This window comes from Rana temporaria, chromosome 5, assembly GCF_905171775.1.
Source record: "Rana temporaria chromosome 5, aRanTem1.1, whole genome shotgun sequence".
Taxonomy (NCBI): domain Eukaryota; kingdom Metazoa; phylum Chordata; class Amphibia; order Anura; family Ranidae; genus Rana; species Rana temporaria.
The window spans coordinates 44925032-44943752 of NC_053493.1; the positions used below are offsets into that span (position 1 = coordinate 44925032).

The following is an 18721-nucleotide window of genomic DNA, read 5'->3' on the forward strand; positions in this document are numbered from 1 at the left end:
TAAAACTTCCAGATTTCATATTATCACCAAATATCATCTACTGAGAAGATTTTTCATGTACAAACACTGTAAAGTCTTTTTAACCATTAATCAATGTGGTTCAAGCCAGTTTATTGTCAATAATAAATTATGAATATAATGAGAATTGTGGATTTATATTTTTAAAAGAACCCCTACGTATTGGTATCTGTGACGGTTTATACTCATGCCTCTAATTATCGGTATCTCCGTATTTGCAGGTGTTGTGCAGCTCTGTTTGAATAACACTGGCTGCTGATTCACTAAAGATTGCTCTGTGGGAATGACTGAGTGATCTCGGGCTGTAATTATGCCTTTTCTTTCTTCCTCTGTGTAGTCTGTCTTCTCCTCCCGTCATTAATCCTTCATTCTGGCATCCAAAGACAAAGTGGCCTGATTGGAAAGAAAGTATCCCAAAAAAATGTCTTTAGAAAAAAGACTGTGGCACCTGGTTTGTTAAAATGCATCTAAATCCAATAATGAAAATGTCATTTATTGCAGTCCTTAGATGTTGTGGCTGCATTTGTTTTCTTTCTTCAGACATTTTGTCGCTTAATTTTCATCTGGAGATCCTGCCAATTACATACTTCCTGTCCTAGGGTGACAACACTTGTTCACTGTACTCTGTTTATAGAGGAGTAGTGTTGTCACCTTAGGAGAGGAAGTACAGTTGTTTTAGATTTATCCCTGATCCAATTTCAGGATATATGTTATATTCTGCCTCTGATCCAAATTCAAAGTGATGTGAATGCATGCATGCAAAAGAATCACACTGGGACACACTGGTCAGTGTGAGCTCTTCCTCATCAACAGGAACCCTGGCACGATCCCGCAGTGCTTTCCCCCAGCTCCTGTGGGCTCTTCATTGGATTATTGATATGATGAATAGCAGCACAGCCATTGGCTCCCTCTGCTGTCACTCAAGTCAATGACGCAACATGCGGGGGCAGGGCCGAGTGATACACTAGCGGTTATGGCCGCCGATTGTATCACACGCCCACAAGCTAACCCCCTTGGAAAAACACTTCCCAGAGGGGGGTTAGCTCTTGTGGGGAGGAGCCAAGACAGCTGCCGAGGGACCCCAGAAGATGAGGATCGGGGGCCACTCTGTGCAAAACGAACTGCATAGTGGAGGTAAGCATGGTATGTTTGTTATTTTTTTTAAAAATTAAACCTTTAAAACCCCTTTAAATGGTTAAATGTTTGGGGACACCTGACTATCATACTTATATGAACTTGTTGGAAAGCCCACTCCAAAACTATGGCCATTAATATTAAGTTGCCCCCTTCCATTTGTGGCTATAACATCCTCTTCTTGGAATGCTTTCCACAAGATTTTGCAGTGTGTCTCTGGGAATTTGTGCCATAAAAAGCATTTGTGAGATCAGGTACAGATCCAAATTATCACCAAGGTGTTCAGTAAGGTTGAGGTCAGGCTTTGTGTAGGCCACTCATACCCTTAAACCAATCACCACTGAATGTGTCAAGTTGGGTGTTGATTGTCTAAGAACAGAATGGGAGGTGTGAAAATAGTGGAACCACAATGTTCTAGTTCTATAACCTCGTGGTTGAAGTCACAATTGATGTATAGGTGTTAATCCTATCCACATTGCTGAAGGTGTGAATTGTCATAATTGATGGGGTAGAGATGTTAAAACAGCATTATATTTGTTAGCCTGGTGGTGTTGAAGGCCCCATTCATGAATGCTTGTTCCACTTTGAAGTAGATGATAGTTTCATACCTCTTGCAAATCAGTTGTCCTTTTTGTTCAAAATATGAAACTCATTGTGCCTAAAAGAACGTGCCTTTTACAAAAGATGAAGAAAACTCTGTATTTCCTCTCCAAGTGTCTTTATTTTCTCTCCTTGTATCCTTATCTCCCCTCCTGTCCATTTATCCCAACCTGCTCTCCTCTCAGTTTATCCCATCTCCTCCGATGTGCTGTCCACCTGTCTGCATCTCATCCCCTCACCTGTCTATTAATCCCCACATCCTCTCATCTCAATTTATTTCCATCTCCTCTCTATTTTATCTCCATCCCCTCTCCATTTTATGTCCATCTCCTCTCCATTTTATCTCCATCTCCTCTCTATTTTATCTCCATCTCCTCTCCATTTTATCTCCATCTCCTCTCCATTTTATCTCCATCTCCTCTCTATTTTATCTCCATCCCCTCTCCATTTTATCTCCATCTCCTCTCCATTTTATCTCCATCTCCTCTCTATTTTATCTCCATCTCCTCTCCATTTTATCTCCCATCTCCTCTCCATTTTATCTCCATCTCCTCTCCATTTTATCTCCATCCCCTCTCCATTTTATCTCCATCCCCTCTCCATTTTATCTCCATCCCCTCTCCATTTAATCTTCATCTCCTCTCTTTTCTCCTCCTTTTTCACCCTCTATGCCCTCCCTCTCTTGTCACATTTCATAATTACGCCTCATGCCCTGTACACACGGTCTGATGGATTTTTTCATCAGCTATCCGATGAAGCTGAATTTCATCAGTGGTGCCTACACACCATTGGTTAAAAAAACGATTGTTTCAGAACGCGGTGACGTAAAACACAAAGACGTGCTGAGAAAAATGAAGTTCATTGCTTCCGAGCATGCGTCGACTTGATTCTGAGCATGCGTGGATTTTTAACCGATGGACGTACCCACAGACAATCGTTTTTTTCTATCGGTTAGTTAACCATCAGATGATTTTAAAACAAGTTCCTAGTTTTTTAACCGATGGATAAATAACCGATGGGGCCCACACACGATCGGTTAGTCTGATGAAAACAGTCCATCAGACCGTTTTTTTATCAGACAAACAGATCGTGTGTACGCGGCATTACTCCCTCTCTCTTCATCTCACGCTCTTCACCATCTCCATTCTTTCTCTTCACACTCTCTTCCTTTCCTGTGGCTTTCTTTCCCCTCTTCACCATCTATCTCCCTGCTCCATCTCTATATATTTCTCCTTCTCTCTTTTACCTCCTTACTCTTTCAATCTGCAGTGAGAATGTAATGCTTCACTTGAAAAGACTCTGTCATTACCTACAATCTTTTCTTCCAATTTTGGAGCCTTGTCAAACCTTGCAATATTCAGTGACGGCTCCTATCTAGCATTTTTGTAAAGTTCTTTCTGCCGGCCCTTTGTCTTCCTCCTAGATGCTGTAAAAAAAGTCATAAATAACTGGGAGTTTATTGGCAGGAGCACACATTAAATACTATTTTACTAAAAAATAAATTACATACTCCTGATTTAGATTGTAGCTTCAGTTGTGCCCCGACTTCCAGAATACATAGCTGAGACACAGTTAGGCATTATGATTTAATGTTGTCTCCTGTGGGGAGAGATGAATTTTTGATTGTCTGGGACTGACAAAATGATTTATAATCCTACGTAAACTGTGTTTTAATGCACAAAGCTATTAGACCATGCAAGGCTAAGAAATTCAGACTAAACAGGACATATGTAGATCAAAACAAACTATAAAACTTAATTTAACAATGAAAAAGGCATTGTGCCAAGTGCACCAAACAACAGTAACCAATCACAAATCATCCTTTACTAATCTGACTGCTCCAAATGGAAATTGAAATATGATTGGTTGCCAACTTGCCATTAGTGAAACAGAGTTCCATACTGTAGAAATAGACAGATAATTAGCTTTTCCAAGAATATGTGAAGTATTATATAGATGCTGCATGCCAGAGCCACCTTATTAGCATTCACAACCAGGAGAAAAACAGTGGGAACAGTTCCTCATTACCACTGCCACATTTGACATCTTTTTTGGGGGGGAGGGGGGGGGGGGGGCAGGTACCTAGCTTCATCTTTGACTGGAATTTGGATCTCTTCTCCTCCCCCCTCAGCCTGGCCATTCACAAAGCACAGCCTGCTTCACTGCCAGTTTCCCTTAGCTAAAATGGCAGCGGCAGCACCCGAGAGCCAATTGAAAAATTGCCCCGAGTTAGGACACTGATTTTTTTTATATTTTCTGAGGGGGCCTGGATCTCCTCTTTAACCTGCAGCCAAAACAACAAGGTTCTCAAGTGTGATGGAAATGTTGCAGAGGCAGGTGCCCTATCAGCCAGTTTAATAATTTGGGCTATTCTTTTTATGCATGCTGTTTTTTGCTTGATAACAGAGGTACATAGCTCAAGCAAAAAGTCAGAGCAGTGACCAATCCCCATCAAACAATTCTATCATAGGATTCAATTAGACAAAGCTAGCATTATGGCAGATACATTCTGCTTTATTGTTATTTAGATTACCCATGGTAATCTTTTGTCGTGTATTAAAGTATATATATATAGCCAAAACCTTTTTTTTTGTGTTTCGTGGAGTTGAAAAGGAATAAAACAAATTAATCAAAAAGAATTCAACTACAGGTGAGTCTAATTATTCATTAATAGGTGTCCAGCAGACAGTTGATTATAAAAGGGCGTTGCTTAACCAGGGCGCAAGTCCTGCGGGAATGCGTGGGAACGGAGTTCCTGCACTTTTTTCACAGCAGGAACTCAGTTCCCTTTGCAGGACTAGAGCAGCCGAGAACAGCCGAGCCGCCCAAGCCAATCCTTCACTAAGCGGCGATGCCCAGCTCGAGTCACTGTCAGGGGCAGGCGAACCTTAGTAATCCTTTATGTTACTGGCTGCCTTCGTGTATATGGATTCATCAGGTAGTGTGCGGGTATTCCGTCACTTCCTCGATGCCGCAATGTCTCCTGGGAGCTTTTGTCATTGTTCCCAGGAGACATTGCGGAGGTCTGCCACGAGTTATCGCAGGATTTAGAAAGAACTTGCGGTTTAGTAATTATGCGTATCATTTTTATTTATTTTTTGGTGGGGGAGTGGATCTTGGGTGGGAGTTCCCACACTTTTTTCCCCAGGACTTGACCCCTGTGCTTAACAAAGTAAACCCCTTCCCATTTCATGCTATCAGCAATGGCACCACATGGAAGAGAAATGTCACAAGAAAATGAAAGAAAATATTTTCTATACACAAGAAAGGTGAAGGCTACAAGAAGATCAGCAAAGCTTTACCTGACAGTCAGAATATTGTAGCAAAAGTGATACAAAAATTTAACAAAGCCGAAACTTCAACCATCTCACAGAGACATCCAGGCCGTCCGCGGAAGTTAACACTTCGACAGGAGCGTCTTCTGATGTGAGAGGCTGAAGAAAATTGGCATGCAAGTTCACTGCAGTTTGCTAAAGAAGTAGAAAGCCAAATTGAGTGATTGTTTCCTGTGACACAATACGGTGTACGCGGCAGAGGAATGGCATATACATGGGTGTCGTCCACAAAGGAAGCCTCTCTTAAATCACATGCACAAAAAAGCCCACCTAGAATTTGCCAATGCCCAGAAGATGACTACTGGGACTCTGTACTCTGGAGTCACAAGACCAAGATAAATGTTTTTGGAACTGATAGCTTTAAAACTGTATGGCATTGCAAAGGTGAGGAGACAAAGAAAATGCATGGTGCTTACAGTTAAACATGGTGACAGTGTCCTTCTATGGGACTGCATGAGTGCTGCTGGTGTCAGGGAGCTGCATATCATTGATGGTATCATGAATTCACAGATGTACTGCTCAATATTGAAAGAGAAGATGCTACCATCCCTCTGTGCCTTTGGTCGTCATGCACTTTTCTAACATGAAAGTGATCCAAAACATACATCTAAGGCCACTATTGCATTTCTGAAGAAGAACAGGGTGAACGTGATCTGAACCCAATCGAACACCTATGGGAAATTCTGAAGAGACAAGCATCACTCTACATCCAGTATCCAGGCTCTAAAAGAGGTCATTCTTGAAGAATGGAACAAGATAAATGTTGCAATATGTCGCCAACTTCATTCCATGCCTAGAAGACTTGGTGCTGTCCTTAAAAATCATGGAGATCATACAAAATACTAGAAGGAGAATTTTTTTGTTGTGGGGTGTATTCAATTTTGAACTGAGAATTTTTTTAATCTAAGTTATATTATTAACCTTACATTCATGCAATGAGCTAAACAAATGTTCTATAAAACTCAGTTTTGTCAACATTTTGGAAATTGTTCTTGTATTCTTTGAGATATTGATTAAAATCTTACTTTTCAAAAGGGGGGGGGACTCATTTATGCTGAGCACTGTATAAATACTGTATATATAATATAACAAGTTTAAAACCTTACGAGCTGAACTTAAAGTGGAGTTCCACCAAAAAGTGGAACTTCCGTTCATCTTATTTCTCCTCCCCTCCGGTGCCACAATTGGCACCTTTCGAGGTCAGGGGGACAGGATAACTGTCTTTGACAGGTATCCTTTCCCACTTCCGGGAGTCCCTGCGGCGGAGCCGTGACGTCTTTGGCGCCGGGCCAATAGGAGAGAGGAGCGGGGCCTCGCGCATGTGCAGTAGGGTTCTCGTACCCGCAATGGCGATGGAGCACTCGACAGCTGATGGGAACAACAGCTGCGGGTGCCGACATCGCTGGAATCAAGGACAGTTAAGTGTCCATTTATTAAAAGTCAGCAGCTACAGTATGTGTATTTTTTTGGTGGAACACCCCTTTAAAATCTACCAAAATTAAATCTTTATGGTTTTCCTTTAAGCTAAATGTAATTCAAAGAGCATAACTTCCTGTTATTTTATTTAAAAAATCTTGCAAATATTCCAGGAAATAGATTCTGCACCTGTAAATGTGTATTTATATTGTACAGTGCTAGACATTATGACTAATGGGAAGGATTCTATATCGTAGAGATTAATTTTCAGTGTTGTAACGGCTCTAGTGGGAGTCTAAATAAAGATTCATTGCCTAACACCCTATGCAATTACACACGGTAATTAGTCTGTGCCTACTGATAGGGTGACTGTGCTCGGTCAGCACAAATGCAGACTGTTCCAGCATCTCTGCATGCAAGTCATTTATCAATATCCACTTCCATAACTCAGTGCAAGCCTCTATTGTAGTAAAACAAGTGAGAACATGATTTTTTTTTATTGTTTCAGACAGTTGTACCCTTCTCAGGTACACAGACTGATCACAACAGCATTATGACTGAGCATGTACTGCATTTCTTCAAAGACAACTTGAAACTGGCCATACATGTTGTTTGTACATGTCTGGTTGGGTAATCTCTGTACAAGCTCCAGGTTTATTAAACCTGTGTCATATAAGGGCCTACTTAAGCAATCCATTCAGTATTGATTTATTTAAGTAGCCTATTATACTGCTTAATTGATGGTATATCGACAGAAAATTGTACAATTGGATTGTATGTGCCATCCAGACAAAATAAACAAAGGGAAGCTGAGCGGGACCATCATCTTCATCCCTCTAACTCCTGCACATTTGTATTTACATCTTAACTATCGTACCTACTAGGCCCAACCTTTTATCCACCAACTTCCGCTCCCACCACCCTTTTTGCCAGCTCTATAGGGGAGCAGGACCCTGTATGTCCGCCAAATTATGTCCCTGCTGACGTGCTTCTGGCTTATGTCTAGAGATGTACGATTTCCAGAAATGTTGAAGCCAAGGGAAAAAAAAATGTCCCTGTTTTTTTGGGGGAAATATTGTAATTTTTGATTTTTTTTTTAATAATTCAGTGTGGAGTAGTTTTACAAATTCGGTTCAGTGTGGAGTAGTTTTACACATTTAAAATCATTTTGTTACACTGGGGAGGTGAAATGCAGTGTATATAAAAGTTGCTTGAAATGAAAGTACAGCTTATTCAGTAAATAAACAAAACTTGCTTTTTAAAATATTTTTTATTACAAATGGAATAACAAGGACTTTGTATGACAAGAGCATTGCACCTATACATGAGAACAGGTAATCACCTGCCTTCCCGCATAATCATTTAAAAGCTTCCTGCCAAACCAATATGCATTTTCAGTTATTGACAATGCTGATCCAGAAGCATATATTGATCTATGAAGAGCTTGATCAATGTTGTTCTAAATTTTCAGGTGTGATTTTCTCTATAAATTAAGGGATTGTGCATTTTTTGGAGGCTGTGGTTTGTAGTATTTCCTTACTTGAAGATGCTGCTAGTGAAGAAACACTTTGTGATAATCCAGAAGCAGCAGAAAAAGTTTTTCTGGAATAAGTACTTTGGAGTAAAAATCTACTCACACTTTCATTCTAATTCTCATCATTTCATTCCATAAAGTATTTGTAATGTCTTTAGGCACATCTGGCATCCCAGGATGTGTTTTGGCAACCTTGCAGCCTTTGGAAAATAATATTTCTTCTCACAATATTTGCAAATTGCAGCTTTGCTCTCAGCAAAAATTGCACCCTGGAAATGTTTACAAATCCTAGACGTTGGAGGAAAAGAAAAAACAATTTCACACATGCACATATCTGGTGGACTTGTCCTGTTGTGCAGCAATTTTGGGCTGCGATTTTCCGTAAGCCTCTACCCTGATCCCCACACTGGATTTAGATCCATCCCTTGCATTGCTGAACCATATTACCCTGGATTTACCAGAGATTTATTGCAGGTCATGATGGCAGCTAAAAAAAAAAACGTAGCGTGAGCTGGGAAGTCCCCTAAACTCTGTATTGTTGAAACCAAGCATAGGACCACCCAGACAATGATTTATAGTAAAATTGAAGCTACTATCCAAGATAGAATTCCTAACCATCTTACAATCTGGTAATCCAGGGTGGATCACTTCTTACCACCTGGTTTCGATGAATCTCTCCTGGAACCCTGAGTCCTCATCTTTTGAAGTTCTTATACCTGAATCCTGTGTTTGCTCTGAGCCATCGGCCTCTCTCTCGCTCTTCTATTCTTTACCTTCTTTTTCTTTCTTTTTTCCTCTCAACCTTTTCTCACAATTCCTTATCTTACACCACTGGAAAGATGATTATACGGGATACTGTTTCTGTATAACCCTTGCTTACCAGTGTTGACGACTTTTGCAATTGTTTTGTTATCGATTCTACTGTCATTTGTTTTTCTCTTTCAATAATTTTTATTGCAGAGTTTTAAATATCATGTATAAAAAACGTATACAATATCAACATAAGTATCAACAAGAGGATGCACCCTCCGAAGTGTTCAATGAACTTAGTGTAATAATCAGAATGCATATCTGGCAATAAAGTTTGGCCTAACATACAGTCTCTATTCAATATAGTGATCTTATGTCTAGGGCATCAAGGCCCACTGTATCAGGAGCCTATTGCAAAGCCTTATGGATGGGAAAAGTTATTAAGTAGTGTTCAGATAAACTGTATGTCCAAAAGAAGGGAAACGTTAATTACCAAAAATTGTTTCAGTGCCTCATATTACAATACTATAAAAACTATAGAGAAACATTATGATGAGTCAGAGAACATTAATATGAATAATTTAAAGGTTAAATAAGATAAACAAATTTGTCAGACAAATGAACCCTCTTACCTGTCAATTAGGGCCTGAGAGGACAAAAACTATCATTTACTGTATCCCAACAATCACCCAGCTGTAGGAGGTTCAAGGTGGAGCCCACTAGCATACTAAACTGGAGCCTTTCCACTGTGGTGTCCCCTAGTGGCAGAAATGTATATTTCTTGTTTGAGAACAGCATTGAGAAGTACAGTTTTACTTAACCAGGATTTGCTTGTCTTCGGCTAAGGGAACTTGTAATAATTCAGGACTTTACTTGTTATATAGTTTGAATACAATGTCTTAGATATATTACGTATCATTGTAAAAGAACATATTGCACACCTTTTTCCAATTTTTCCAGAAAAAAAAAAAATGGCTTTAAAAATAAAAAAAAAATGTAAAAAAAACAACCTTTTTAATGTTTCTGTTTTTCTTCCAGGCCTTCCCATTTCTAGTTATGTCTGTACATTACTGACTGTGTCTCTGTGGGCAAATTTCTGGTTATGTCAGTTTGATATTGATTGCCTGCAGGACTGTTTCTTGTTGTGTCCCTATGGTACAAACTGTGCCTCTGCAGGCACCTTTCTGGTTGTGTTAGTATTGTACAGAGGTTGTTGTGGACACATTTCTGGTTGTTCCAGCATGGTACTGGCTCTGTCTCTGTGGACACCTTTCTGGTATGGTAGGTGTTTCTGTGGACACATTTACTTATGAATAATTATTTATTGATGAGTGACTTCTTATTTGTTTATTATTTCTCTTATTTGGGCAATCATGTTTTTCAATGCGGAAAAGATGTTCAACCCACTATGTATTAGGAAAATTTATTCTTACCTGAAATTTTCTTTTCCTGTAGTCCGTAGGCGGCACACAATGGGTTAAGCTTTCCATCTAACCCCTAAAGGAAGAAAACTTAAACAAGCAGTGAGACAAGTTAAATCAATTAATCAATTAATCAAGCACAGCAAGTCCACCTGTCCTGAAGCTATAAACCTCCCCCAAGAACACACACAGACGTATCTTATGCAGCAATATAGTAATTTTAATGGGAGGGAAAACCTGTGCCGCCTACGGACTACAGGAAAAGAAAATTTCAGGTAAGAATAAATTTTCCTATTCCTGGTCGTCCTACGGCGGCACACAATGGGATTTGCAAAGCAGTGCAAGAAAAGAAAGGGAGGGACATCAATGGTTTATGGCACCCTGAAGCACTCTCGAGCCAAAGGCCGATCCCTCGGACGAAACTACATCGATTCTGTAGTGTTTTATGAACGTGTTCGGTGAAGCCCACGTAGCTGCCTTACAGATCTGGTCCATTGGAACATGATACCTCTCAGCCCAGGACGTAGCTGTAGACCTTGTGGAGTGAGCTCTTAAGAGAAGAGGGGATTCTTTGTTTTCTAGAAAATAACAGTGCTTGATGGTATCCCTTATCCATCTTGCTAGCGATGACTTACTCGCTTTTTCCCCTTGTTTGGCCCTTGGAAGTGTAGGAACAGTGCCTCGGACTGTCTGAACCCCGAGGTTCTCTGTAAGTAGGTAGAGATGGTTCTTTTTACGTCCAAGAGGTGTAGGTTATCCTCAGAAACATCTTCAAACACAGGCAATACAATTTCCTGATTGATATTCGTGGACGTGGAGACTTTGGGAAGGAAACCCGGCATAGTCCTTAGAATAACTGCATCCGATAGAAACCTGAGATAGGGTTCTTTGGATGAGAGGGCCTGAAGCTCACTTATTCTTCTGGCGGATGTAATTGCTACCAGAAAGATACATTTGAAAGTGAGGAACCTTAAGGATGAACTCTCCAGAGGCTCGAAGGGAGGTGATGTTAGCCTTTTTAGCACTAAAGGTAAGCTCCAAGCTGGTAATGGCTTATGGAAGGATGGTCGTAATTTAATAATTGCTCTGAAAAACCTGCTGACGAGAGGTGTTTTTGAAAATATTCCGTTCAGGCAGGAGTTAATGGCGGTCAACTGTGCCCTCAGAGTGTTCGGCTTCAGACCCTTTTGGAAGCCCTCTTGTAAGAACTGCAAGAGAGATGCCACTTGCTCAGGAGAAGATGAATTCCTGGCGCACCAGGCCGAGTAGAGGGTCCACACTCTACTGTAGACTTTTAAGGTAGCAGGCTTCCTAGAGGCTAGAAGGGTAGCAATAACCTCCTGAGATAGGCTTTGAGCCGTCAAGGCTTTGAGTTCAAATTCCATGCCGCCAGCTGGAGTTTCTCGAGGTCTGGGTGGAGCATCTCCGATTGGAGAAGAAGGTCCTTCTGGATGCGTAACTTCCAGACCTGATCCTTTGCCATATTCAAGGCTAGCGGGAACTATGCCCCCCTGGGCCAAAATGGCAGGATTGCTATTGCTCTCACCTCCTCGTCCCGAATTTTCTGCAGCACTTTCGGGATCAGTGGAATCGGGGGAAAGATAGACGAAAAACTTCCTCCAGCTTATCGACAGAGCGTCTATCGCTAGCGGAATACCCACTCTGGATAGGGAGCAGAACTGGGGAAGCTTCCTGTTCTGAGAGTTGGCCATCGCATCCAAATCTGGCAGACCCCACCTGGAGGTGATCTTCCTGAAGACCAGAGGGTTCAGCTCCCAGTCTCCCGGGCCGATCGGATTCCTGCTGAGCCAATCCGCTCTCACATTGTCCACTCCTCTGATGTGGATGGCCGTTAGAGAAAGGAGGTTTTCCTCCGCCCAGAGCATGATGCGGGCACACTCCTTCTGCATGGAAGGGCTTTGTGTTCCCCCCTGTTTGTTCAGGTAGAATACTGCAGGTAGAATACTGCAGCTAAGTTGTCTGATTGTACCTGAACCGCCTTGTGAAGAATTCTGGACTTGAAATGGACGAGTGCTTTCCTGATTGCCGTGAGCTCTTTCAAGTTCGAAGACATTAGAAGCTCCCTTTGCGACCAGGCTTCTTGTACCCAATGATCCTCCACATGGGCACCCCAGGCTAAGCCTGAGGCATCCGAGGTGAGGACCGTCTGAGACGGAGCCTTGAGGGATCTGCCCTTCAGGAAATGTTGTGGGTGCATCCACCAACGGAGATCCTGCTTCACTGCCAGAGAAATGTTGATAGTTCTCTGCAAAGAGTCTGGGCTCTTGTCCCATTGGGTCAAAATGCAGTCCTGTAGCACTCTGAAATGAGCCCTGGCCGAAGGAACAGCTTCCAAGGATGATGTCATCATTCCCAGTACTCTCATTGCCTTCCTCACTGAGCAGTGATCGATTTGCAAGAGATCTTGTACCGCCTGTTGAAGATTGGTAGCCCTCTGATCTGAAAGGAACAACTTCATTTGAAGGGTGTCTATTGTGAACCCGAGGTAGGGAATGACTGGAGTAGGGTTCAGAGAAGACTTTTTTACGTTTACTATGAAACCGTGGGCGTCCAGCATTTGTAGAGTCTTGTGAGGATGTTGTTTCAACATGGCCTCTGAGGGAGCTCTGACTAGCCAGTCGTCTAGATAGGGTGTCACACATATCCCCTGTAGCCGCAGGGCTGCAGTCAGGACCACCACCACTTTCGTAAAAACTCGAGGTGCCGAGGTAATGCCAAATGGCAGGCATGTGAACTGAAAATGGAGAATCTGGAGATTGAAGAGGAGAACGACCCGTAGATATTTCCTGTGTGCCCTGAGAATAGGGACGTGCAGGTATGCGTCCTGAAGGTCGACTGACGCTAGGAAGTCTCCTTCTTCTATGTTCGCAATGGCAGAACGAATTGATTCCATTCTGCATTTGCGTTTGACAAAAACTGATTTAGGTAAGACAGGTCTATTACTAGCCTCCCTCCTCTTGAGGCTTAGGGTACTGGAAATATCGGGGAGTAGAGACCTTGGAATCTTTCTTGATCTGGAACCTTTTCTAGAGCGTGCTTTCTTATGAAATCTTCCACCAACTCTAGAACTACTGGGTTGGAGGGCTTGTTGAGCATGAACCTCTGTGGTGGAAAAGACCCCAGCTCTAGAGAGTACCCTCTTGAGACGATGTCCGTTACCCAGGAGTCCAACAACGTCTTTTGCCAGATCTGAGAAAAAAACCTCAGCCTGCCTCCCACTGGAGGAGAGGCGCTGATGGCGTCAGGCTTCTTTGGGCTTATTGAAAGGCTGCTTCTTGGCTGTCGCTGAATCTTGCCTTTTTTTATAGTAGGACCTTCTGCCCCGAAAGGAATAGTTCCTTTTTGTGGAGTATCTGGAACTCCCGTAAACCGGCTTACTCGACCTTTTCCTCTCTAAGGGAAAGGCAGCGTCTTTCTCCTCATTGTAAGATTTGAGAATATCTTTCAGATGAGGGCCAAACATGGATGAAGGATGGAAAGGCATGTTAACAAAACTGACTTTGATCATATGTCACCCGACCATTCCCTTATCCAAAGCGCCCTCCTGGTCGCATTGGACAAGGCGAGGGATCTGGACGAAAATTTTAGAACATCCACAGGAGCATCACATAAAAACTCTGCGGCCGACTTCATCATGTCAACTCCTTTCAACAAAGAGTCTCTAGACACCCCTTCCTCAGCCACATCCTTAGGGCTCTGGCTACCGGAACTGAGGAAGCCGCAATTTTTGGGGTGGAAGCCGCCGCTAGGTAATTCTTTTTAGCCAAGCTATCTGCCTTGCGCTCTAAAGGGTCGGACAATCTGGAGGATTCTTCTGAGGGAAACAGAGATTTTTAACCATCCGGGCAGCCGCCAGATCCAGCTTAGGTGGATTTTCCCACTCAGATGAAAATTCGGAAGTCCAGCCTATAAGAGGATTTAAAGCGGGCCCCCGCATCAGATTTTCTGTCAGGATTGGCCCAGACCTTTTTGAACCAGTCACTCAGAATGGGATGAGAAGGGAATCTCATATCTGGGATCTGAGGAAAATAATATAGCTGATCCTTCTTTAGTCTAGCCGATACATCTTTGGAAGATTCTATAGTATTCATTACCGCAGACAGTAACTTGGGAATCTTATCTTTGGGTAACAAGTACAAGTGGTCATCCAAATCATCAAAAACAACTTCCGGATTGGATGAGGAGGCACTACGTTCCCCAGATGAGGAGTTAGATGCAGCAGGGGATATATCTCTGGTACTTCCTTTTTGGGCACCAGAGAGTCTTTAATTTCTTTGAATGTGTTACACATTTCTCCCTTAAACCATGACAGGAAAGAACTAGCATTATCAGATTGATTCAAACAAGATGCGTTTTTCACATTTGTTGCATAAGTTGCCACTTAAATAATATGCTGCTGCAGATTTTAAGTTTAAAATAAGTAAAAAAATAAGGACCATGCCTCCTACCTCTGACCGGCCAAGGGATCTGCTGCCTAGGCTGAGTGCAGCCATTTGCAGATCCCGCCGGTCAGAAATAAGCCAGGGACCCGGACCGGGAGTGACGCGGCAGAGCACTGGGATCTCCGGACCCCAGCCGCCTATACTGTACACCATATTCATGCAAGCTGACGGTCAGCAATCGCTATCCAAAAACGAGTATTTAATTCGCCATCGGCGCTTACCGTTTCCTCCGGTCCTAGACGCGAATTCCGGAACTCCCGGAAGTGCGTCATAGGTCTGCGCGGTCCTCTGCGGCGACTTCCGGCCTATGGAGCGCAAACATCCCCGGTATCCATTCAGCCGCTGAGCGGGGAATACATGGCGGCCTCCTCAGGAAAACAACGTCCTTTATTGCCGGACCAGGGGATGTGGGGGTGCAGGCCGAGGGACCGAGGATAGCACCCAGTATACAGCCGCCCCTAAGCTCAGCAACCCAGAAGCACCGGGTGTGAGCACTTGCCTCACGTCTTCTTCATCTGTGGTAAGAAGAAAGAAAAAAATACGTCTGTGTGTGTTCTTGGGGGAGGTTTATAGCTTCAGGACAGGTGGACTTGCTGTGCTTGATTAATTGATTAATTGATTTAACTTGTCTCACTGCTTGTTTAAGTTTTCTTCCTTTAGGGGTTAGATGGAAAGCTTAACCCATTGTGTGCCGCCGTAGGACGACCAGGAAATGCTTATTTCTTTATTATTAGGTAGAAGAAAGTATTTATCTATATGGCACATGTTGGGTAAGGGTAAAGGTAGCTGGCCTAGGAAAGACAAGTATAAATCTGGCCCTGCCTGAAGGTAATCAACACATCTGCTCATAGTAAATGCTCTTAAGGCCCTCTGAATAGGCTGTATACAGTAATATCAAGAACTCCTTGGTTTAAAATAATATTCAGTTTTTTAATCAAATTAGAGTTCTTCTCTAAAATCCTTCTCCCCATATAACATCTTCTACTTGACCTTTACAACTAATGTTGACAAATCCTTGGCTTGTGTCTTGTAAATGTAAGCTTTGATAGGTCTCCTGGCACATCTCGATGGCCTTATCCATCACATGGCTGTTGCTGGAATAGAAGTAAAAGTCAGGTGCATCCCAAGGTAAATTAGTTTATTATTACATTTGGGATTGCCCACATGCTGAGTCAGCTCATCACAAGCGCAGATATTGAACAATAATCTAACCAAGAGCGACTATACAGAAGCCGCTGATGCTCATAAAGCATGTTTCTCCAAGGAGATTATCGGCACAAGCAGCAAGCCGAGCCGCCCCACTGCAATCTGTTTTCTTCTGCAGAGTTGAGAAGTAGCTGAAGTTTGTCATATTCTCTGTTATACAGGTGTAGGAAAAAATGGACTGGAACCCGCTGCCAAATCTGTTCCCCTCAAATATCGCCTCCCGTCACAGAAGCTGATACCAGGGGTAAGACTTTTTTTCAATAAGTGATTATATCAGTATAGAGAACAGACTTGAATATCTGTTTTTATGTTGGAATTGTGGTGGCGGTTAAAGTGATTGTGAAGTCTTGTTTTAAAAAAAAAACATGTTATACTTGCCTCCTCTGTGGCAATGGTTTTGCCCAGATCCTCCTCTTCTCGGGTCCCTCTTCGCTGCTCCTGGCCCCATCCTCCTGACGAGTGCCCCCACAGCCAGCAACTTTCTATGGGGACACCCGAGCCGAGTCACAGCTCTGTGTGTCCATTCAGACACATAGCCCACCTCCTCTCCCTCGTTTGGCTAACTGACTTTGATTGACAGCCACGGGAGCCAATGGCACTGCTCCTTTAATACTGTGCCTTTGTCACACTTAGGTCCTGGGCTAAGTCACATTATGGAAACCATCTGCTGGCAGACTTGCTTTTGAAAAATGCAAACACTCCAAGGTTTCCCCCGAATGCCCCAATCTGGCTGAACCCTAGTCTACCCCATCTTTACAAACTTTTGGACCCTTACGCATGGACTAAGTATGGTGTTAAACTCATATCTCACATTGTATCACAGAATTCCCTAATCTCCTTATCTCGTCTCTCCTACCTCTATAATGTACCCAATCATTATCTTTATCGTTACCTTCAACTGTCCCATGCATTCACAAATTCCCACACTCCTCGTGCATCATGGCCCAGTCGGAGTTGGAGAGGACCCTCAGGTTTAGCTGTGCCGAGAAACCCATCTCACATTTGTATGCACACTTGATCTTTGTGTCTCTCCCCCCCCCTTGACAAGCTTTGGTCTCGCTGGAAGCAAGACATTGCCACACTAAACAATGATGACTGGGACGATGTCTGGGATTTCCCTTTTAGTTCACTAGTTTCTTTTCGTGACAGACTGGTACAGTTTAAAATTGTACATAGGGCATACTTCACCCCACACAGACTTCATCAGATGGACCCTGCACATTCCTCAGAGTGCTGAAGGTGTGGGGCCTCGCCGGGAGATTTTTCCCATATTTTCTGGCGCTGCCGTAAAGTCCAGCTGTATTGGGGGGAGGTACTCCAGTTGATCAACAAGGTTGCATCAGTCACACCTCCATTGGCGATGGAGGTGTGCCTTCTGGGTCTAATAGAAACCATTATACCAACCATGGCTAAGCGCACATTGATTGGCTTGTTACTTTTTTTTACGCCTGGAAAAACATTGCAATGCAGTGAAAAAAAACTACTTCCCCTTCGTTAGTACAGTGGAAACGTTTGATAAATAACAGCCTTTCTTTGTACAAAGATACTTACGTAAATAGAGGCTGCCCACAAAAGTACGATAAAGTCTGGCGTAATTTGATTGGCTGAACCTGAAACGGATAGGGGTTATGTATTGATCGCTTGTTGATGTATCGGCCAACATCTGGGAGTGGGATGTAGTTTTGGGCATTGATTTTGTCAGTTGCTATTGTTAGATGTTTTTGTTAGGAGGCCACTTGGGCATTTCCCACGGTTACGTCCTGGGCAAGTTGATGCGTGTCACTCAATTGTTGCATCTCCATCCGTTATACCCACATTTGCAGAATTGTAGTGTATCACCATGTCTGTTTATGCATACTGTAGGCACTTAAATTGTATGTGTCTCATTTGTCTATAAAATATGCAATAAAAATAATAATAAAAAAAAAATCTGCTGGCATTTGTAAGATGTCCCCATGTTTGCATTGTTTCCATCCACCATTCGGAAGTATACTAGTAGCTTAAATAGAATGTGTAGTGGTTTTATATACATTTTCCTAATTATTTTCAGGACTAAAACATACATTTTCTTTTAGGCTGCATCCACACCTGAGCATATAATTTTCAGGCGCTTTTTTTCAGGCGTTTTGTTAAGCTTTTTTACAAGCTTTTTTAAAGCATATTAGAAGTGTACTACAAGCGTTTTACAGCTTCAGGTGTTTTCGTTTTGCCAATTTAAAGCACTAGGGGGAGGAGAGAAGGAGGAAATTAGGGGTGGAGAGATTCTATTTGAGATTTTTTTTTGGTGTTTTAGGTGCGTTTTTGAGCGTTTTTCTGCTTAAGTCAGGCACTTCTATTGAAGTCTATGGGGCCAAAAACACTTGTAATCTACCAAAAAATAAGCTTATGTACTTTTTTGAGCTTCTGGCGACAAAACGCTCATATGTGAACAGGTGCCATTGAAATTAATGGGATTTTGGTTTTTGGGCACTTTGGAACTTTTGAGATGATCGTTTTACGAATGTTTTTCTAGCTGAAAACGCTCAAGTGTCAATGGGGCCTAAAATAAGTTTTCATATTCTGATTGGTAAATATAAATGTTTGCATGTGAATATTTCATGTTTACACTTCTGACTAACAGGTGGTGCTAGAGTTTTTTTTTCTTATTTGCAAGGCTAATCTGAGCAGCTTTCTTGATAAAAGCCTGCTGCTACCACACTGGATGGGTCAGAAAAATAACTCTTTCCGCTATTTTTTCCTGCTCTGTTCATAAGGGAATGTTTGAAGTTTCAATCGGAAAGAGGAAGCCTGAAAGCTAATTGCTTCATCTGTGCTGTTTCTTTAGAACCCTTGATGCAGCACTGT

General features: G+C 42.4%; 1 protein-coding gene across 1 annotated transcript in view; it reads left to right on the forward strand.

Moving 5' to 3' along the window:
• Positions 1–18721, forward strand: part of MALRD1 (MAM and LDL receptor class A domain containing 1) — a 529217-nt gene that overhangs the window by 484412 nt on the left and 26084 nt on the right. The window contains exon 37 of the mRNA XM_040352491.1: positions 16039–16121. Coding sequence (XP_040208425.1) covers positions 16039–16121 — 83 coding nt within the window. The remainder of the gene's footprint in view (positions 1–16038; positions 16122–18721) is intronic.